The sequence below is a fragment of the Anser brachyrhynchus genome (genome assembly GCF_964034855.1).
Source record: "Anser brachyrhynchus genome assembly, chromosome: 20".
Classification (NCBI taxonomy): Eukaryota; Metazoa; Chordata; class Aves; order Anseriformes; family Anatidae; genus Anser; species Anser brachyrhynchus.
Window position 1 is genome coordinate 7398946 of NC_137713.1, and position 22406 is coordinate 7421351.

Here is a 22406-nt window from a genome sequence, read left to right on the forward strand (position 1 = left end):
CCGATGCAGTGCGAAAAGAGGAGAGCCCTCGGCACCCCGCGGTCCCCGTGGCCTCCTGGCCTCCAGCCTCCTCCCCGCCTGTCCTGGGAGCGGGTGACAGCAGGGAAGGGACGCGGGAGGAGAGGGGATGGAGCGGGGTGGGCAGCGGGGACACGGGAAGGGTTTTGCGCACCCTGCTCCTGCGTCCTGCCAGGGTCAGGGCACCCAGAGCCCGCGCCCGGCTGTGCCGCGATGGCTTTGCTGGGGGTCGCTTCCGCACCTCAGTTTCCCCCCTGGACCCAGAGCAGCGTGCCGGGGAGGGGACGAGAGGCACCCGAGGGCACCTGCAGGAGGCTGGGAGCAGTTTTGGGACTGATGGCAGCGGAGATCCAGCGGCCGTGTCACGGCTGGGGCCACGCTGGTGGGCTGGGTGCAGAAAACCCTGCAAAATTGGGCTGGGGGCTGGAGCCTGAGCCCAGAGCCCCCCCCTGCCCGCCCCCAGCCCCCTGCAGAAGCCTGCGGCCCCAGCAGCTCCCGGCACGGCCGCTCTGCCCGGCTGCTCCCCCGGCGTCAGCGCGCAGCACCGATTTACTGCCGTCAGCACTGCGGAGCCCGTCCAGCTGCACAGCAGCAACCCGCCCGCTTCAGCAGCAACCCCGCAGCCTCCGGGGCTGCCAAAGCCAGCCGGGAGCAGAGCCAGACCCCAAATCCCTCCCCTGAGCCCAGGACGGTCCGAGCTTGGTTCCCAGCTCGGTGTGAGGTGCTGTGCGCACGGGTGGGGTTTGTGCCGACCTCACACGGCCAAACCCGAGCCCCCCTCGCGTGGCGCGGGGGCATCGCCTGCCCCGAGCCCGTTCGCTTTCGCCGAGTCTCGGAGGGGTTGCAGAGAGGCAAGCACTCACTCGAAAAGGGATTTTATTTATTCACAGAACAACCCCCCAAAAAAAACACGTAAGAAAAGTGGAAAAAAATGGGAATGTGCGCAATCTATTATTAACAAAAGAATTGTACAAACACGGGACTGAGTGGGGAGGAGGGGGACCCCGGCACCCCCTGCGTTACGCAGCAGTCGTGGCACCCCATAAACACCTTCGCATGCCCTACACAGACCTGACGAGTAGATTTTCTCTGCTTTCTGGTGGAAATGGTGCCCGGTGCGTCCCCGTGCTCTGCAGGGACAAAGGGGCTGTGCTGCTGGGCGCCACCGCCGTGCAGGGGGTCTGGGTGGCAGCGGGCACGGGGACATGGGGACATGGGGACATGGGGACATGGGGACACAGGGAGGCTGCAGGGAGCCCCGTCTCGCCCTGCTCCCCAGCTTTTTGTGGTTGCGCTCGGGAGAGGAGCAGGAGGAGAGGAGACGACGTGGGCAGTGGGGGAAGTTAGGGGGCAGCCGCGGGATGTGGCCCTGTGTGAGAATTTGGGAGGTTTCTTGGTATTTCTCCTGGCGGCACGGGGAGAGAAACCTCGTCTGTGGGTTAACGGGGGGCTGCAAAGCAAAGGGAAGAACGGCAGCACCTCGCTGCAGAGCAGCTGGAATGTTCTGGATGGAGTTCAGCCCTGGGTTACGTTTCCCAGGTACAATCCCGAGCCAATTTCACAGCAGAAAATCCATTTTGCTCCCCTCATCTCTTAAACAAAATGGCTGAAACCAACCAGATTTCACACCAAAACCGATTTTTTTTTATTTGCTTTTGTGTTTCGTTTTGCTTTCCAATGGGCAGTTTTGGGGGGGGGGAGAAGCTTCAGCCAAGACTTTAGGAGCCAAGGAAACCCAGCGCTGACCCCAAACGCCCGAGGGCGCCCCAGGCAGCGCCCCGAGGGACGAGAGGGGACGTGGAGGCAGGGAGGTGGCTGTGTCCAAGCTGGGGACACCGGCCACCAGGAGCCACCGCTGCCTGGCCCCACGCATGCTAGCAGGTAGTGCCGGGGCACAAATTCTGCTCTCAAAGGCTGGCGTCCAGCAGTGCTTGCTGGTGGATTCTCTGATGGCTCATATGGTGTTGAGCTGGTTAGGTTTCCCCCCCTGTAGAGGCCTCTCCCTCCCCCCGCTGTCTGTTTTAAAGAATTAAATGGGAACGCATCACCTTGGAGACCTCTCCCCTTCTGCCCAGCTCGGGTGAAGCCAGCCAGCGGGTTCACGAGCCGGCGAGGCACACGTCCACGCGCAGCCAGCGTGATTGCCCAACCTCATTTCCCTGGGAAACTGGGCTCGAAACACACCTCGTGTCTCGTTTGAGCGTGCTTGGCATCAGCTCCCGCCCGCCTGATTTACACCCCGCTGCATTAAAAATCCCCACGGAGCCCCCCATCCCTCCCCAGCTCCTGAACCCCGAGCCCCCTCCCCGCCGTACCCGCGCGAGGGTCCCCGCGGGCGGCCGGTCATAGGAGGCTGCAGACGGCGCCGGCGTCCTCCGAGTGGTCGCAGTTGTGGACGTCCCAGCGGATGTGGGAGCAGCGCAGCAGCGAGGGCTCGCTGCCCTTGCACTTGAGGTTGTCGAGGAAGATGTAGCCGGCGCCCCGGCCGTAGGGAGCTTCCCCCAGCGCCGCCACGGCGCGCCCGCAGCCCAGCTGCCGGCACACCACCTCGGCGTCCCGCAGGTCCCAGGCGTCGTCGCACACCGTGCCCCACTGGGACAGGTGGAACATCTCCACGCGCCCCTCGCACCGGTGGCTGCCGTTCACCAGGCGCAGGGAGCCTGCGGGGAGGACGTCGGGGTGGGGTGGCTCCCCGTTGGGTGGGGGAGATGGGGCTCGTCCCCAAAACAAGCCTTGATTCTCCCAGCCTCCGTCCCAAGGACCTCCGGAGGATGGCATCCATCCCCCCGGGGACCACAGGGCACCTACCGTCCTCCGGGTGGGTCGGGGCTGGCGTGGTGGCTGCAACGGTGGCTTCTTGGGAATGGTCTCCTGAGTCGTCAGCACCTGGAGCAGGGGAAGGGGTGTGAAGGGCAGTTCAGGGGATGTCCGGACTTTTTGGGGCCAGCTCAGAGTCCCCGTGTGAGCGGCTGGCAGGGGACAGGAGCTGGGGACAGGTGACGTAGCATGGAAATGTGGTCCCTGTGCTTGTAGCCGCAGGACCAGGGAGCACCCACGGGAGCAGAGGTGGCACCCACGCTTTGGCCGCCCCCTGCCAGCATCCCGCTGCTGCCGTCCTCCCCGAACCATGGGACCGCAGGACATCCCAAATCGGCAGGGACCCACCGGGGTCAAGTCCATCACCCGGCTCAGCGCCGGGCCTCCCAAAAACCGCACCGCGTGTCTGAGACCGTCGTCCAAACACCCCCAAACCCGCAGCCTGGGTGCCGCGACCACCTCCCTGGGGACCTCGGCGTGCCGGTGCCCGACCGGGGTACCCCGAACCCCGTCTCCCCCCGCCCGAACGAGCATCCCTGCCCTCGCCGCGGCCTCTCCCACCGCCGCCCCGTCCGACGCCCGCTCGCCACCCGCCTCGACAGACGACGCCGGCGTCCTCGTGGTGCCCGCAGTTGTGCTGCCCCCAGCCCAGGTGGAAGCAGTCGGCCAGCCGCGCCTCGCCGCCGGCGCACCCCACGTTGTCCAGCAGCACGGGCCCGCTGCCGAAGCCGAAGAAGCCGAGGACGGTGGCGGAGATGGCGTGGCCGCAGCCCAGCTGCCGGCACACCACCTGCGCGTCGGGGAAGTCCCAGTCGTCGTCGCAGACGGTGCCCCAGGTGCCGCCGTGCCGCACCTCCACCCGCCCGCGGCAGCTCCCGTTGCCGTTCGCCAGCCGCACGCCGCCACCTGCGGGTGGGCGCCGGCACAGCCACGGGGGGGGGGCGGGGGGAGATGGGGGGGGCGTGGGGAGATGGGGGGGGCGTGGGGAGATGGGGGGGACAGTATGGGAGGATGGGGGGGCGTCGGGAGATGGGGGGGTGTGGGGAGATGGGGGGGTGGGGAGATGGGGGGGACAGTATGGGAGGATGGGGGGGCGTCGGGAGATGGGGGGGCGTGGGGAGATGGGGGGGTGGGGAGATGGGGGGGACAGTATGGGAGGATGGGGGGGCGTCGGGAGATGGGGGGGTGTGGGGAGATGGGGGGGTGGGGAGATGGGGGGGACAGTATGGGAGGATGGGGGGGGCGTGGGGAGATGGGGGGGACAGTATGGGAGGATGGGGGGGCGTGGGGAGATGGGGGGGCCGTGGGGAGATGGGGGGGGACAGTATGGGAGGATGGGGGGGGCATGGGGAGATGGGGGGGGACAGTATGGGAGGATGGGGGGGCGTGGGGAGGTGGGGGGCGTGGGGAGATTGGGGGGGCCGTGGGGAGATGGGGGGGAACAGTATGGGAGGATGGGGGGAGCCCCTGGGGAGATGGGGAGAACGGCATGGGAGGATTGGGGGGGGGGCTTAGGGAAGTGGGGGAGCCCCTGGGGAGATGGGGGGAACCTTGGGGAGAGGGGGGGTGCACAGGGAGATGGGGGGAGCCCCTGGGGAGGTGGGGGGAACGGCATGGGAGGATGGGGGGGGGCATGGGGAGATTGGGGGGGGGCAGTATGGGAGGATGGGGGGGGCGTGGGGAGATGGGGGGGAAAGTATGGGAGGATGGGGGGGCGTGGGGAGATGGGGGGGGCGTGGGGAGATTGGGGGGCCATGGGGAGATGGGGGGGGACAGCATGGGAGGATGGGGGGGGCATGGGGAGATGGGGGGGGCATGGGGAGATGGGGGGCGTGGGGAGATGGGGGGGCGTGGGGAGATGGGGGGGACAGTATGGGAGGATGGGGGGGGCATGGGGAGATGGGGAGAACGGCATGGGAGGATTGGGAGGAGGGGGGGCTTAGGGAAGTGGGGGAGCCCCTGGGGAGATGGGGGGAACCTTGGGGAGAGGGGGGGTGCACAGGGAGATGGGGGGAGCCCCTGGGGAGATGGGGGGAACGGCATGGGAGGATGGGGGGGGGCATGGGGAAATGGTAAGTGCAGAGGGAGATGGGGGGAACAGCATGGGAGGATGTGGGGGGGGGGGCCATGGGGAGAGCCCTGTGGATATGGGGTGAACACCATGGAAGGATGTCGGGGGCATGGGGAGATGGGGGGAGACTTGGGGAGGTGGGGGGAGCCCCCAGGGGTGTAGGAGGTAGCTCTGTGGGTATGGGGTGATCACCATGGAAGGATGGGGGGGGGCCCTGAGGACATTAGGGGAGCCCCCTGGGGAGATGGGGTGACGCCCTGGTGGCACGGGTGCACACTGCGATCATCGGGTAACCCCTGGGGACATGGGATGAATCTGGGGGGGGCAGGGGCGTGAACCCCTGGGGACATGGGGCAGCCCCCGGCAGCACGGAGTGAGCCCTGGGGTGCCCCTGGCGTATGGGTCGAGCCCTGGGGTTACGGGGTCGTGTTCCCAGGGCTGGGGCAGGGGCACCTCGGGGTGGGGGCCGCACCAGACCCCGTGCGGCACCGGCGGCGGCCGCACGCTTACTTTCCATCTGGGAGGTGAGGAGCGCGGTCGTGGCCACCTCGGTCACCGGCGTGGGCTGCTCACGGCCGTCTGTCACCGCTGAGACAAGGACCGGGACATGGGGACACCGGGGGGTCCGGCCCCAGCTCCCGCTGCCCCCCAGCACCACAGTGACCCCATGGCAAAGTCACTTGAGGGGCCGGCAAGAGGTTCCCGGGGACGTGCCTTGGGGAAGGTCACCCAGGAGAGCCCCAAAAGCTCACCAAGATGCGCCTGGGTCCCCTGTCCCCTGGGCAGGGACAGCCCAGGGAGCCACCAGCCCCTGGAGCCCCCCACCCCGCCATGGCACTGGTGGCTGCTGACCCCATACCTGTGGCTGTGGCAGTGAGCGTCTCCTGGTAGTCCAGGGCCACCGAGGTGGTGAAGGACGTGATGGTGGACGTGTCCAGCCCTGCAGGGACACAGAGGGACAGAGGGGACAAGCGGGGAGAAGCTGCAGGGCAGCTGGCCTGGGACGCAGAGCAGAGTGGTGCAAGGGTGTGAGGATGGAAAGGATGGAAGGAGATGGTGGAGGTGGAGATGATGGAGGTGATGGAGATGGAAATGATGGAGATGGAGATGATGGAGATGACAGATGAAGAAGGAGATGGAAATGGAGTTGGAGATAGACTTCTTCCGTCCCCACTTCCCACATGCTGGAGATGGAGCTTCTCCAAGCCCCGTAGAAGTGCTGCAGGACATTTCCGAGCCTCGACACACAAAATATTCAAATATGAGCAGAGTAAGGAGCAGCGGGGAGCGCGGCGGGGGCAGGCAGCGTGCAGCCAGCCCCACCGCCAGCTCCAAAGCCGGGTTCTTCGAGGTCCTGCCCCACCTGACGGGCTCCGAGCGCTGCCACCTGGCCCCCACGTGGCCCGTGTTTGAGGGGCAAAGGGACACCCTGAGAAAATTTCCCCTTTCCCCCCATCAGCCCCATTGTCGGCTAATAGCAGGAAAGCGGCGGCGCTTCCTGCTCCAGTCATTAGCCACGATAACGAGGGAATTCAAGGGGCTTATTAATGTTATGAATGGCAATCAGCAGATAATGGTGGGGCTGGGCGATGGGAGAGAGGCGGGGGGCGAGCCTGGCAGCGCTCCCGGCGCTGGCACCGCTCCTTCCCTCCCCTCCTGGCCCCGCAGCGAGGGCAGGGAGATGATTTCTGCTGTCCCATCCCGGAGCTGGGTTCGGGCCCCATCCCGAGCCCCAGGAGAGGAGAAGGATGCTCCAGCAGCCCCGTGGGCGCATCGGGGCTATTCCCCCCGCAGATGCCCAACTCTCCCCCGATTACCCGCGCAGATGACCCCGGCATCCTCGTGGTGGCCGCAGTTGTGGATGCCCCAGCCGAGGCTGTAGCAGGCGGAGAGGACGGGCTCGCTGCCCTCGCAGTTGACGTTGTCCAGCAGGATGCGCCCCGTGCCGTAGCCGAAATAGGCGTTGCTCTTGGACTCCAGGGCTCGGCCGCAGCCCAGCTGCTTGCAGACCACGCCGGCGTCGCTCAGGCCCCAGTCGTCGTCGCACACCGTGCCCCAGCTCCCGCCGTAGAAGATCTCCACCCGGCCCTGGCAGGCGTCCGCCCCGCTCACCAGCCGGATGCTGCCGTCGCCTGGAGGGTGACAGCACGGGGGACAAGCGTCTCACTGTCCCCTCGAGGCCACCGACCCACAGAGCTGGGCTCTGGTGGGGAAGAAACCACCTGAGCGGGCGGCAGGGGCTCTGCTTTGGGGCAGCGCGACTGATGGGATCCTGCGCGAAGTGCTGGAACAGGATTTGGCCCCAAAGGCGGAGCTGCTGGGGGTCTGCTCCTCTTGGGCAACCCAGCGGGGTGGCTGCGTGGAGGGGAAGGGCTGGGCTGTGGTGGTGGTGGGTGATGGTGGGTGGTGGTGGGTGGTGGTGGGTGGTGGTGCTGCTGCTCCGCTCGCCCCTCAGAGAGCCCCCAGCCGTCACGGGCTCCCAGCCCCTCACCTTCCCCACTGCGCCCCGAGGCCGTGGCAGTCCTGCTGGTCGGTCCTTCGCTTGCTGGCGTGGGCAAGAGCTCTGGAGAGGGAATGAGAGACGGCCTCAGTTCCTGCCAGGGAGGTGACCGGGGCCAAGAAAAGGGTCGCAGGAAGGATGCAGAGGCTCTGTTGACCCAACCTCGGAGAAACAAGTTCTGAGACACGACCCCGGGGCTCCTTTGGGAGGTCCGTGGAGCCACAAGCCCCCCGCGCACCCCTCGCCCCGGAGGAACCGAGCCCCGTTACCGTTACACACGACGCCCACGTCCTCGTAGTGGTAGCAGTTGTGGATGCCCCAGCCGTGGCTCCAGCACTCGCTCAGCGCCGCCTCCCGGCCCTTGCAGTCCACGTTGTCCAAGAAGATGGGCCCGCTGCCCTGCCCGAAGGTCATGGGCGCCGGCAGGGCGATGGCGTGGCCGCAGCCCAGCTGGCGACACACCACGTTGGCGTCCACGATGTCCCAGTCGTCGTCGCACACCGTGCCCCACGAGCCGTTGTGGAGGATCTCCAGGCGGCCCTGGCAGCGGCCGGGCCCGTTGGCCAGGCGCAGCTCTGCGAGGACGGGCACAGCGAGGTGCTCAGCGGGCTGGCCAGGAGGCAGCAGACACCCAGAAATGTCTCCGTTACGGAGGTTTTGGGCCCATTCTGCCCCGAATCGCCGCTCCTTGGATCGAATGGGTGACTCTTGGCTACAGCGTGGGCCAGCCGCTAGCGTGCCAACCCCATTACTAACACCTACCGAGCTCGGTGGCGGGGACACGGGCACCCCTGCACCTTTTTTTGATCACACGAGGTGCAATATCACCCGTCCTCCTGGCTGCTGGCAGCCCGGGAACAACCCAGCCGTGTGCCACCGCGCGGCTCGGGTGACGAGGCGCAATTAGCAGGTCGCTGCTCGTCTCGGCGAACGCGGCCGCAGTCGGTCCCCAGTGGGAACTGGCGGCAGGGAAACGCTTCCCCGCGCTGCTGGCAGCGGGGAGCACGTGTGTGAGCTGCCCTCGAGGGACTTATTGACGGGGGCACGGGGAGTGACACGGGGACGGGCAGCCGGCAGGGGCTGGCAGGATTTCCTCGCCTGATAACAAGCAGCGCGGGGCTAATAAAGGATCCCTATTTCCTCTCCGTAAAAGAAGTTTGGCTTTCTGCTGCCGCTCTTTGTTCCAAACCAACATGCCTCCTATCTGCAGCCCCATTTGTAACAAAACCACATATATTTTTTTTTTTCAGCTGCAAAACCTGGAGAAAAGCGGCTCGCAGAGAAGGACCTCACCTGGGAACGGCAGCGGAGCAGGCTCGGAGGTGCCTGAAACAGAGAAGGCAGGATCAGGACTCCCTGGATAAACGCACGGGGATGGAGGGAGCAGGGCTGGGACCAGCTGCACGTGCTGGGAATTATTTCGGCTCTGCTCCAGAGGAGCTGGCAGCTCCAGCCCCCTGCGTCTCGCCCGCCACCGCCCTCGCTCTCGGCTCCCCTGGGTCCCCGCAGCTCCCCGAAACCCTTGGATGGAGCTCGGCAGAGAGGTGCCAAGGGTGGCTGTTAGCAGCCTAATGAAACCAAGCTGCTCTCCTGGCGCGCGCCCGGGAGCTGCTAGCTTCCAGACAGAAGGAGCCTTTCACTGCTGCCTCTCCTCCCCGCTCCCCGCGTTGTCTCGCTGCCAGCAGCTTTGCTTTATGGGCACGGCGAGCGACGGCAGCAGCCCCCGGGGAAATGGTCCTGCCTGCCGCCACGGGGAGCCTGCTGGTGATTTCCTGATGGAAAACGCTGCGCTGGGCAGCTCTCTATGCATTGTAATCTATTATTTTTTTTTTTTCACAATGCAGTCAGCATTTTGCAAGCTGTGTGTCTCTGTGCGTGTACCGACACAGCTGATGGGATGAAGCCACGCCAAGGGTGGCCCCGAAGCCGGGCGAGCTGCAGGGTGCTGCTGCTGCAGGGCACGGCAGGTCCATGCGGATCTGCCTCTTGCAACCACGTCTTCCACCTCGCAGTGGTGCAGGCACCTGGGAAACCCCCACCTGCTGCAGCACCCCCACCAGGGAAAACTCAGGATGCGGCCCCAAAATACAGGGACCCTTAGGACCCTTGGCGGGTGCCAGGGCAGGAGATGGGGCACGTTTGATGGGGTGGGCAGGGAGGAGCACACAGCAGGGGCTCGCCTGCTGGTAACCGATCCCTTCAGGAGACAGGAGCCCGGGGGGATGCTGCCAGGCCTCCAGCAAGGGACTGCCTCACCAACGCCCCCCCCCCAGCCTGCAAGGAGCTCTGCCAGGCTGGGGATGGAGCGGGGGGACCCTTCGTTTGTCTGCCCAATTAAACAGAAATGCTTTTCTGGAACGTGGGCAGCACCACACGGTACCTAGGGCTTTCTTTTGGGTCGCTGCAGCAGCATTTAGCACATTTCTCTCACCGTTTTCTGGCCAGGAGCCTGCTTTGGGGGTGCTTGATGCTGGCCTGCCTGCACCCAGCACCGGGCGCTTGCCGTGTCCCATGGGTGCCCCCCTGTGTGGGTGCTGCACAGGAGGGGTGCCAAGCGGGGAGCTGGAGGCCCCCCAGATGACAGCAAGGCGCTGCGGCAGTGTCTCGGCACCTGGGAGGAAAGGCTGGGGGGGAGATGCCAAAGGGTGGGTGGAGGTGCCGGGGATTTTAGGAGTGATTGATCCTGGCTCGGGTGGGTTTTCGCCACCTATTCCAAGCAGCGGGTGAGAATGGCTTTGTTAAATATTCCATGTTCATCTCCCATCCATCGGGATCAAAGCTCTGAAGCATACATTTAAGAGCATCCTCCAGCAAAGTCAAGGGAGGCCTGAAAAAATGCGCGCGGTGTGTCCACACTAATGAGGAAACCGGTGTTCCTGGGGAGCAGACGCAGCTTCCAGCTCTCTCTGATGCAGCCTCGCAGAGCCAAAAAAAGTAAAAAATAAAAAATAAAAAATAAAAAATAAAAGAAAGAAGAAGGAGCTGTGTAAACACAGCTCCTCTCAGGGCACATTTCTAAACAAAACCACCAACCAGGAGGACACATCGCCCTTCGTTAGTGACTTTGCTGCGCCCACTCATGAAGAGGAGCAGGGCAGCGTGGAGGGGTTGGTGTCACAGAGCACGGTGCCACCGCACCAGCACGGCACTGGCGTGGTTTGGCTTTTTGTCAAACTGGAATAATTGTGTTGCTGAAGCTCTGGTGTGGGCCTGCTCATCCAGGAGCAGGAATCGCTTTCACCAGTTTCGACTGAAATGCTTCCCATCAGCACGAAGGAGAGCGAAAGCAGCAATACCCCTGCTGTGAGCACCCGCCAGGAGCCCAGCCTGTGCCCTGGGCTGCGTGCTCAGCCCCCAACACCTCCGTGGGGATGTCCCGGGGATGCTGGCAGCGTCCTGCTCCAGCCACCGGACGGTCTTGGGCTTGCTATCACACCTAATCCGTGGTGGGAGATAAAAGCCAAGCTCGCTCCCTCCTTCAGTGCCACCAGGGACATGGTGGCACTGTCCGCACGAAGACGATCTGCCTGCCGCGGCAAGCCAGGAGGAAGACCTCGGTGCCCGAGCCCCCCAGTCCCACCGTGCCCAGCCAGAGCTCACCTGTGGGGCCGAGGAGGAGGAGGAGGAGGAGCAGGGAGGCAGGCAGCGCCCCACACACCGGGCACGGGCCAGGGCTCATCTCCACTCGAGGTTCCTGCTGCCCCTGGGACACGCAGACACCAGCGTTAGCGGTGGCGGGGGGTGGCTGGGGCAGCAATCGCATCAAAATCAGGGCTCGGGCTGGCTTTTGCTGAGAACAAGGTGTTCTCCTGTGTGGCTTCAGGGGCACCTTGTATCCTCAAAACCAAAGCTCAGGACCCTGAGGGCTGCTGCCCCGGCGCCGTGCAGCGGGCCACAATGCTGCCCGCCGGGCTGTGCCGCGGTGCCACCGCCCCAGGTGCACCCTCTGTGCACCCCCGTGGAGTTCGTCCTTCTCTGTCCTCTGCAGGAGGTTACAGGCAGACTCCGCAGCACACACCCACCGCATACAGCCTGCCGCATGAGGCACACATTAAATTAAGCGCTGGAAGAGGTGGAAACAGGCTCCCCATCCGCATGGGTAATTCCTAAACCACCGCATCGACGTGGCACTCCAGCACGCCACGCAGCCCCCTTCTGGGAAGTGAAGGTGCTTCATGCCACCCCAGCAAGTCACAGCCCTCTTTTGGGGAGGCTCCTGGCATTGCTCCTCCGGGGCTGAAGAATTCACAAGAGCAGGAAACCCAGCAAAAAGCCTCCAAGGCTGCGCCAGGCTCCCACCGTGCAGTTGGTGAGAAACCCTCCCCGAATTATTGGGCTGGCTACATCCATGCTCAGCCCTCTCCATCGCGCAGCTCCTCTCCCTCCCTCGGTGCTCTCCTCTTATTAAAGAGACACAATTCCCCCTCCATTTGCTGCTCGGTTCAAAAGCTGCTGTAGAAAAGGTGAACGTTAGCTCTGTTGGGTGCGCACTGGCAGGGACACCCCGCACCCAGCACGTCCCCAGCACCAGGCTCTCACCATGGGGACGGGGACAGGGACAGCACTGCCGGGGCCTGGCGGAGGGGTGCCATCCTGAGGACACTATTTCACGATGGCTGTAAAGCCAGGCTGTAAATCTTGGATAGCTGGAGGCCTAAAATTAGACTCTGCAGCTTGGACGGGGCTTCTTGGAGCGATGGGTGCTGCTACTGCCACTTCTGCTGATGGCCAAAAATGGGGACTCAACACCTTCCCACGGGTGCAGGATGGACCTTCCACGTAGGGTGCAGCCCCATACACACCCCTGCTCCTGCCGTGGGGCTGCTGCCGACCCAGCGCTCGGAGGAGACCCGCCAGCACGCCAACGGCTCAGTTACGGGGCACGGAAATCAATCTAGGCCCTAACGTCGCATTTCTCAATACTCCATTCATGCTTATGCCGCTCTGAAGAATGTCGCCTTTTGTCCTGCCGGCCCTCCCTGCTCTGCGGCAGAGAGGGGCTGAAAGACGGCCGGCATGCTGCCGTGGGCCAGCAGCCCCTCGGCATGCCGCCTGCACCAGCCCTGCTGTGGGCAAGCATCCACCCCATACCCACCCCACATCCACCCCGCATCCACCCCACATCCACCCCGCATCCACCCCATACCCATCCCACATCCATCCCGCATGCATCCTGCATCCCATCCCACATCCATCCCTCATCCATCCTGCATCCACCTTGAACCCATCCCACATCCATCCCGCACGCATCCTGCATCCACTTCGTATCCACCCCGCATCCATCCCATATCCAGCCTTCCTCCTGCTCCAGCTACCCCCGTGCCCTGGCAGGCATTAACCACCGAAATGCGAGCCGCAGCCCCAGCTGTCCCCATCAAGGTAAATCCCCACTTTCCCTGCAGATCCCAGCAAATAAACCACAAAAACTCCTTCCTTCGGACCAGATGAGACACATTTGCTGCTGGACCAACCCTCTTCCAAAAGTAGTGTCATCAATCCACATACCTGTTTGATATTTTCTTTGCAGTATAAAAAGGGATATATTAAATCCCAGAAATAAAGATTCTCTTCTGAAGTCAAGAAAATTGCTGGCTGGTTAGTTAACAAAAATAAAAAATAATTGATGAGATGAATGTTGCCTCTTATCCCAGGCAGGAGGCAGCGGGGATAAGGCAGGAAGCTTTTCTTTCAGCGCGGGGGCAGGTGCAAATTTTTTTAGAAAATGACGAAAAAATAAAAGGAAGGAAGAGAAAAAGAATCTCGTCCATCGACAGAGCAGCTCCAGCCTGTCATCCCGTGCCACCCTGGGGTCGGATGCTGCTGCTGGCAGAGGAAGGCTCACGGTTGTGGGGTCGGAAGGTGCCCACGTCGTCCCATTGTGGGGCTGCCCATCCCCTCCTGGGGGAGACGGCCCGGGGAGGGAGGATGAGGAGGGAGGAGAGGAAGAGGAGGATGAGAAAAAGCAGAGAGAGGAGAGGAAGAGGGGACGATGAGCGAGGCGGGATGGGGTGGGACTGGCTCGGGTTTCAGGCTGGCGCTGGGAGCCAGCTGAGCGCCTCCGGGAGCGGGCGGAAGGCATCTGGGCTCGCCGCTTCCCCCTCCCCGCTTTCCTGCCCCATTTTGGAGAAGGCAGCAAGGCCTTCATGCCACCACGGGGAAGGCAGCAAGGACACAGTCCCAATCCTGCTGGCACCCCGCAATGCCTGGATCGGGCCAGTTTGTGCGGGCAAGACACAGGTCCCAAACCCGCAGCGCTCCCCGTGTGTCCCTGGGCATCCCCAGCAGGTCCCCTGCTGGCCCCCAGCCTGTGCTCGCCGCACAAGACCTCGGTGGCACCTGTGCTCCTCATTCCCAAGGGCGAAGTCAAGGAAGGTTTTTCCGGGCTCTCCAAAAATCACCAGATTTGGGTTGGTGGCGTTACCCTGTCTCCCATCCAGGGGAAACCTTTCCCCCCCCCCTCAGGTGCTTCATGTCTGAGCTTCCAGCCAGGGCCAGCCTCACAGCGCTGCGCACCCGTGGGTCCCAGCTCCTCTTGGAGACCGATGGAGCTGATGGCCACGGGGGCATCCCGCGTTATTTTAAATGGAAGCTCGTTCAACCATCGCTGCTGCAAGAAAAAGCCCATCGAAAGTCTCAACACTCTTGAAGGTAACTGAAAAGGACCGCAAAAACGTGCTGGGTTTTCTTGCGGATTCTTAACCCCCCCAGTGATTTGGGGACCCTGGTCTGCCTTTGGCTTTGGACAAGCTGAAGCCACAACCAGCAGGATTTCTGCCCCGGCTTTCAGTGCAGGCAGCGGGTGCCTCTCTGCCCTTCTTTGTGGGTCTGGAGGAAGCCCGTGCCCCAAAACGTTTGTGCTTCACCTCGGTACAAAGCAGTGACAACCGCCGGTGACTGCGCCATTACCCACCTGCCGATATTCCTTCTGGTGTTGCAGTAATTAGCAAGTAGGCATTGACTTTTTATTCCCCAGCAGCGGCAAAGTTATAATTAGTCTGCTCATAAATGCTCGTTTCAAAGGTGCCTTTTTGGTCTGTTTCGCCCAAACTTTGAAAAACTTTCAGCCACCCCGGCTGCCTGCCAGAGCCCCGGGCTATGGATGGTCGCTGTCACAAGCGATCCGCATCCAGCCCGGGGGGAACCATGAAGCAAAGCCTCCGTTCGGGCAGCCTGAAGATGCTCCCCTCCCTGTCCATGATTTTCACAAATCTGCAGGGGTACGGGGAGAAAAAAGGCTTCCCTTGGCAGTGAGCTGGCCAAACCCCAGGTGTATTTTGGCTGAGGGGAGAAAAGGTTGGGGCCGATCTGTTCCTCGGGGAGGTGTGAGCCACGGGCTGGGTGCTGATGAGCTGCAGGCTTCCCCTGCTGCTTGCTGAGCTGCACCAGCCGGCTTTCAGGAGCTTGCTTCCTGCTGTCATCTGCATTTTGGGGACAATTCAGCTGGGAGGAGGCTTTGCCGCCAGCAGGATGGGGAAGGAAGGGACAGCACGAGCTGGCTGATGGCTGCGAGACCTGCTGGTGCTCAAGAAGAGGGGACGCGGCACCCCTCCTGCCCACCCTGCCCTGCTGCTGCCTCTCCTCCTGCTGCCTCCCTCCGTCTCCCTGCACAGGATAGGGGGCTGCTGGCACCGCCAGGGATGGGGGCTCCCTAGGGAGCGGGAAGCCAAACCCCGTTGGTCCCAGTGACCCAGGAGCTCTGTGAGGTGTAGGAATCCATCCACCGCTGCTCCTGCTCCCTCTCCCCGCAGCCCTTCGCTGTCCCCAGAGGAAAGCAGCCCTTCCACCCGCTTTCGTGGAGGAAGGCGAAACCAGTACGAGAGCATCTCTGGCCAGCCCGTGCACCAGCTGATGGTTGTGTTTAATTTTAACACATTTGTGGAGAGCAGAAGGAAGGGAGGCTGCAGCCCCCGGGGAGCCTCGGCACTGGCGCAGGGCTGCAGCGAGGTGGAGCTGAGGGAGCGGAACCCAGCCCTGCACAAAACGGCCTTTGTTCGCCCGGGGAACCCGCTTCGGAGACAAGGAGCAGCCCAAGGACGCCCCGCTGACAGGCTCCGATGGCCTCAGGGGTGGCAGACGGGGAGCTGGGTCCCTTCTGGGCGGTCACAGCAAGGTGCTCAATGCGGGCGGCTGCTGGGCCGCTGTCTATCCGAGCATTTTGCTGTGCCATCGGGGTGCCCAAACACCGCTGGATGTGTTTCCGCTGGTGACAGCAGCGAGGGCGAGAGCTTCTTCTCTTTTCCCTGCACAGTGCAGGGCAAGACCCACAAAGGTGCCCTGGAGCACCCATGGGTGATCCCGGTGTCCATGCTACAGCCTGTGGGAGTAGACATGAGTCCCTCGCTGTTCTGCGTCCCCTCTCATGAGGTTACCTCTCTGGGTAGGATATCGGGCCCCTGGCAGCAGGACCCTATGTGAATCTAGTCCCAGACGGCCTCAAGTTGCACCAGGGGAGGTTTAGATTGGATATTAGGAAGAATTTCTTCCTGGAGAAGGCGGTCACGCTGCGCGGGGAAGCAATGGCATCCCCATGCCAGGAGGTACTGAAGGGACATGTGGACGGGGCACTGAGGGACAGGGTCCAGCATCGATGGTTGGACTTGATGATCTTAAAGGATCTTTTCCACATTTCTATATCAACCTCTTATCTCTGTGGCCGTGGGGGCCGAGTGACTTCCCACCTGCATCCACCAGCCCACGGAGCACAGCGGCCTGCTCCTGGTGTAGCGCTGGGCAGTCACAGCTCGCGGCACTCCACCCGCAGGCTGCACAGCTCAGACCGTTCGGCGTTGGGGATTCAGGAGCGGAGCCCTAAAATAGGGTGCGGGGAAGGCAGGCGGTGGTGGGTGCTGCCTCCCCTGGTGCACGAACCCATGGGGCACAGAAATGGCACAGGATGGCCTGCGTGCCGCCTGCCTCAGGCCTGCACCAGCATCCCGGTGCTGGGGGGACACTGGTGCTGAGGGGACGGGGGTGCTGAGGGGACGGGGGTGCTGAGGGGACGGGGGTGCTGAGGGGGGCCATGCAGCACTAGGTGGCAGTGAGAAGCGCTCACAGCGCCTGCAGGGTTTGGGAAGGGCCCCGCTCCTCGGCAGGCCGCAGCAGGCCGACACGGCTGGAATTTCTCCCCGACTCCCCTCACTTCGGGCTCGTCCTGTGGGGAAGTTAATCTGCAATCAGCCCCCCCAACACCGCATCACACACCATTTTACGCACCCATTCTGTACCGCACACCCCACATATCACACACTATTTTATACACACACGTCACACGCTGTTTTACGCGCACCACCTCACACACACACACCGTTGTCACACACTACTTTACCCTCTCACCCCGTACCGTGCACACACTGTATCACACACACACACCACACACTATTTTACACACACACCATAGCACACACGCACACTGTATCACACAGGTTTAAAAACTCACACTCATCACTCTCACCCTGTACCACACTCACACCACATCACAATTTTACACATGCATCACAATTTTACACATGCACGCCCCCCCATCACAGGCTATTTTACACACTCACACCACATCACACCCTATTTTACACACGCACACCGTATCACCCCCCACATCACCCCCTATTTTGCACACTCGCCCTGTACCACATGCACACCCCACCACACGGTATCATGCACACCCTGCACCACACACTATTTCACACGCTCACACTGCGCCACGCTCACACCACACGCTATTTTACACACACACACACCATGTCCCATGCTATTTTACACACACACTCGCCCTGTACCACACCCCCCCATATCACGCACAGTATTTTATTTACATCCCCCCACAGCACACACCGTTTAACACCCCCCCATAGAACAAACTATTTTACATCACCCCATATCACACACCAATTTACACACCCCCATAGCACACGTTATTTTACACCCCTATAGCACACGCTATTTTACACCCCCATAGCACACGCTATTTTACACCCCCCCGTATCACACACACTTTTACACACTTGCCCCATACCAACGCTATTTTACACACCCATCACACTCACACCATGTCACACACGCCTCGCATCAATCCCTTATCCATTTCCCCGCCCCCCTGTTATCGCCCCCCGTTATCGCCCCCCGTTATCGCCCCCCGTTATCGCCCCCCCATCACCCCCCCTTTCTCCCCCCCTCCCCCACGGCCCCTCCCCTCCCCGCCTCCCGCCCCGCCCCCGCACTACATCTCCCAGCGGGCCCCGCGCCGCGCACGCGCAGTGCCAGGGCCGCCGGCCGGGAAGCGGCAGCGCCGGGAGCCGCCGGGAGCCACGGTGAGGGGCGCGGGGGGGCGGCGGGCCCGGTCCCGGCCCTGGCCTCAGCGGGCTCGGGGCCGGCGGCAGGAGGCGGGCGGGGGGCTCCAGCCCTGCCCGGCCGGCTGACGGCTCCCCTGGGCCCCGCCGTTGCTGGGCCCGAGCCCCCGGTGCGGCCCGGGACCGGGTTTGGGGCCGGGGGGACCGGGGCTGGGGGCTGGGCACCGGCTTTGGGGTCGGGGGGACCGGGCCCAGGCCGCTCGTGTGTCCCTGGGGCCTTGGTGGGCCGGGCCGGGCAGCGCCTCGTTGGCTGCGGGGAGCAGCTCCCCCACAGCCGCCCTGGCGCCGTGTCCCTTTAAAAAAAAAAAAATATATATATATATTTTTTTTCAAAAATGACCATTTAATTCGCATTTCTGCTTCCCCCGCCGCTTGCCCGGTTGGTTTGGGGGCGGGGGGGCTGAGAGGGAGCCCCAGCGAGGGGCAGCTGCCTTGGCTCTCGGTGCCCCGGGGGGGTGCTGGGTGCCCCCCGGGGGGGTGCTGGGCGCCCCCCCAGGAGGGTGCTGGGTGCCCGGGGAAGCGCCCTGAGCCGTCCCGGTGGTCGCCGCTGCCTTCGTGCCCTGCCGTGTCCAGCCGGAGCCCTCCAGGCCAGCCCAGGCCCCGCCGGCGGGTGCGTGGTGCTCGTCCTGCCGGGGCACGACCGGGGCCGGAGAGAAGCTGGCGGCCTCGGGGTGCTGCGGGCGCTGTGCCGCCGGGGCGTCCCCCTGCGGAGGCACCGGGCAGGCTTTCGGCCCGTGAGACCGGTGGGTGAGCGTGCTGGGTGCTGGCTGAAGCTCAGGATCGTGTCCCCACCCCAAGTAAAGTCTCGCTGTGATCCGTGATCCCCTGCCCTGCACCCCAGGAGGACGCTGGAGCGAGCGAGGGGCGAGCCGAGTGTGGTTCCTCGCTCAGGGGGTTTTCCTGGAGCTTGTTTTGGACGGACGGAGTCCAGGTCTGGGCGGTCGGGTTTCACTTCTCCCCTGCGTTCGGCTGTTAACCCAGGCACCGCGGTTATCCGCGGGGTCATCCGTCGGGTCCGTCTGCGTGGCCGGGGTCTTGGCAGCGACCTCCCCTCTCCCTCCCGGGTTGCTGCCGGCTGTCGTGTTGGTGCTGGGGGTGTGCGTGTGGGGGGGGGGGCACAGGGGTGCTGCCCCGGCTCCTTTTGGGGTTACGGTGGCACAGGACTGTGGGGTCCCGGGCTCGTTCAGCCCCGCTGCCTCCCCGTGTGAAGTCGGTTTTACCAATCTGGTGACTTTTAAAATGCGTTTTGCAACCGCAGCCCAGCTTGAGGGCTTTTTTCCAACTGTGGCACGCGCTCACGTATCGCTTCGGTTTCTAGCAGCGTTGGCAATTCCGGTTCAGAAGCTTACAAGTGGACTCGGGGTTTTCAGAAATCGTTTGAGGCTCGTGAGTTTTAAGCTCCTGCATTTAAAGCAAAATAAATTTCCGTTTGAGGACGGAGGATTGAGAATTACAGTTGTCTCCCGGATGCTTTAATCCCCCTCGCCCCCACCTGCTCCTCCCCTGCCTTTCTCAGTGTGTTTGGCTGGGGCTCGAGGAACAGGGAGCGAATTCGGCCGTGGGGAATGCTGAAAGGCACCCCGCTCTTGGGTGAGAAGTCCCCAGCTGAAGCCTCAGGGGCAAGCGCTGCAGCGTTTGTGCCGGAGCTACAGCTCAAAACGAACAGAGCCCGGGTACAAATCGCCTCCTAAGCAGGGGGCGGTCGGCGGGGCTATTCAAGTCTTCGGCTATCGGATTTTGGTTTCGTTTGGGGGCTTAAATAGAAATCCCGTGGGATTTATAACTGGAGCCGGGAGCGCTCGCTGAGCAGGCGTCGCCCTTAGCAGTCGCCGCGGCTTCTGCCTTCCCGCGGGAGGTGTCGCTCCGAGGGGCTCGGTGCGTGCACGCGGTGCCCCCAGGGCTGCTGGTGCCCCCGGGACCGAGCCAGGAAGGAGCTGGGGCAGCAGGCAAGCGGGGTCAGGGGGACGCGGTGGCCGCTGCGAGCGCCCCAAATGTGGCACCAGGCAAGCCAGCTGCGTGCCGCGGCCCCAGCCCTGCCAGCCGCCTCCGGGCTGCGTTAGCACAGCGCCCCGAGCCCCCTCTGCCTTAGTGCAGCCCCCCCCGGGGGGCGGGGGGGGCACAGAAAAAAGTACAGCGACTCTGCTTTTAGTATTCTTGTGTCTTGCCGAGTTGGCGTTGCGGGGAAGGAAATGCACCTCGAGGCCTCTTCTCGCTGGTGTTTGCCCCAGCTGAAGGACTCGTGTCCGTGTCCCCCCCCCCTTCCCGGTGGCTGTGGGCAGCTGCAGCTCGTGCGGCACCCGGGGACGTGTCCCTGGCTCCTCCCGCGCGCCAGCAGCCCCGGCGCAGGAAATATTTGGCCCTTCTGACGGGGAAGTGGGCGTCGGAGCCCGGCGCGCTCAGAAGCGGCTGTCAGGGCTCACGCGCGGCCGGGCGGGTGCCTTCGCTTGGGTTGGGTTTGCCTGTGTGGCCCCGGATTCAGAGCGTCGCCCGGGGGAGGAGAAGGGACTTGTGGCACCTGCCCCCTCCTCTGCACAAGGTGGGGCGTGAGGGAGGTGGCTTTCGGTGCCCTTCTGCGCGGTGGCTGTCCTCTCTTCTCCATTTCCTGCTGCCGTGCCTCAGGAAGGAAGGAAAACAAGCTGCCGACTCCCTAAAAAAAAAAATAAACCTCGCTCCGCTCGCGGCTGTGGGCTCCGCAGATGAGCATTTGGCAACAACTTCGGGGGAAAGTGGCGTTGGCGAACTTCTCCCCTCGTAAATAGGGAGCTCCTGGGGGCGCGGGGCGGCGGGCGGGACAGGCAGCCCTGAGCCCCGCTCTGACGCACGCCGCTCCAGGTGGCGCGTGGATGTGCCGGTGTGAAACCCGCCATCGACCGCACGGGCGGAGGCAGGTGTCGGCTTTGACACCTCGAGTTTAAATTCGTCGCTCTGAGCGGCGAGATAACCCTCTGCATGTGCCGGGAGGAGGAGGGGGGAGAAAGCCCGACAGCAAAAAAGTAAATAAAAAAAAGGATGGGTCACAGCGCGCGGGGACTCGTGCGGTGACCCCGAGCCATTTGTCCCCAGCCCCGGCCGAGCCGGGGGTGTGGTGCGAAAACCTCAGAGCGGCTCCGACGAATCGGCAGCGAATTCCTGGGGAAAGCGTTGCTTTCCTCCAACAAATGCAGACGTGTGGGCGTCTCTGTTCTTTGCTCTCTTTATCCTATTTCTTTTTTTAAGCCAGCGAGCCCCGCGAGCGTGATGGATGGGATGCTCCTGCGGAGCGTGGGATCTTCCCCCATCCGGCAGGGCCGTCGTTCCCCGTGCGGATGGCTTCCTCCAGTGGAAGCCGCCCACTGCCCAGCCGCCTCTCGGGGGACCTCAGCTTCTCCACGCGACGGGAAGGAAGCTGGTAGCTCCCCGTCGGCTGGCAGGACCGAAGCGAGCAGTCAACAGCGCGAGACCTTAGGGGGGAGAAGGTGACTTGGTTTTTACAGCGGGATGAGTTTCCTTCATTCACGCTCCTCCTCTCGTGCCCAGCCGCTCGCGAGCACCACCGCAGGGGGCTCCAAGTGGTCTGCCTGGTGTCCAGGCACCGGGACAGGCGTGTCCCCGTTCTGCCCAGCGTCCCCGAACAACCCGCGTGTCCCCGTGGCGGTGGGTGACACCGTGCGATGGCTTTGGGGCTGCTTTTTTATATCCCCCGGGGCTAAGAGCGGTGGTGGTCTTTGGTGTCTGCATCCTGTGCCTGCTCTGAGTTAGGGTTAGCCGTTAGGGTTTAGTTAGTCGTTAGTTAGGGTTTAGTCTCTGTCCTCTGCGTCTCTATCTGGACGTCTCAAGGCTCCCACCCCTCCCTCTGTTCTTCCTCAAATCATCTCTTAATGGGTTGAGCGGGCTGACCCTGGTTTTCCGCCCCCAGAAGCTGCGGGTAGGTGTGCTGCAGTCTCGGTGACCTGCTGAATCACCGCCCTCGGTGGCGCAGGCTGTTCCTTGTGCCTTTTGTTCCTCCCGGTGCTTCCATGTCTGCTCCTGTCCCAGATGGAGCTTAACGTTTGTCTTTCTGTGCCTTGCAGGCTCTCGGGCTCTGCATAAAGGAGCGGCTCCTGGCTTTGTGCGCACCTGTGGTGCTGCACAGGAGGAACCAAGGGACTGATCCTGGATGAAAACCCATCAGAAGCGGGGATGGAGCTGGCGTTGTGTTCCCAGAGTTCAGATCAGCACAGAGAGTTTCTGGAGCTGCTTGCGTAACCGAGGCACGGCCGTGCACGAGCGCTGGGCTCCTGGCGGGGCTCGGAGCGTGCGGCTGCCAGGATAGGCTCCGAGCACGGGCAGGCAGCGGTGCAGGGCAGCCTCTCGCCTTGGCTCCTGGCTACTGAGCATCCGAACTCGGGTCAGGGCTTACAGCTACATCGATACGGATCAGCAGCAGCCTTGGGCTGGCTTTAGGCAGGTCTGCAGCAGCTCTGGTGTCTGGGGTCGGAAGCAGAGTCTTTCCAAAGAGCTCTCGCTTCAGATTGGCAAAAGAAGTTGCTAGCACTGGCATGGTGTAGGTGGTGGTACCTCGTTTGCCCTCGGCCAGAGGGTTTTGAGGCTGATCCACTCCTCTGTGCTCTCCTAAATGCACAGTAAGCATCTTCCGTGAAAGGCTGAGCTCGCTTCCCTCGTAAACGGCTTGTGTAGC

General features: G+C 63.2%; 2 protein-coding genes across 5 annotated transcripts in view; one reads left to right on the plus strand and one right to left on the minus strand.

Annotated features, from left to right (window-relative positions):
- Window positions 1-1255: 1255 nt before the first annotated feature.
- Window positions 1256-22358, minus strand: SSC4D (scavenger receptor cysteine rich family member with 4 domains; the record flags this gene model as incomplete). The annotated part of the gene is made up of 12 exons (XM_080563330.1): window positions 1256-2678; window positions 2827-2904; window positions 3430-3762; window positions 5417-5494; window positions 5766-5846; window positions 6088-6125; window positions 6687-7038; window positions 7398-7469; window positions 7676-8203; window positions 8700-8732; window positions 11007-11109; window positions 22128-22358. 12 exons carry the CDS (start codon window positions 22356-22358, stop codon window positions 2362-2364), a joined length of 2244 nt encoding a protein of 747 aa, XP_080419456.1. The 3' UTR covers window positions 1256-2361.
- DTX2 (deltex E3 ubiquitin ligase 2) overlaps window positions 17577-22406 on the plus strand; it is a 33729-nt gene continuing 28899 nt past the window's right edge. For all 4 annotated transcript variants that reach the window (XM_080563138.1, XM_080563139.1, XM_080563140.1 and 1 more), the window contains exon 1: window positions 17577-17710. The gene's annotated coding sequence lies outside the window, so the exon portion shown is untranslated. The remainder of the gene's footprint in view (window positions 17711-22406) is intronic.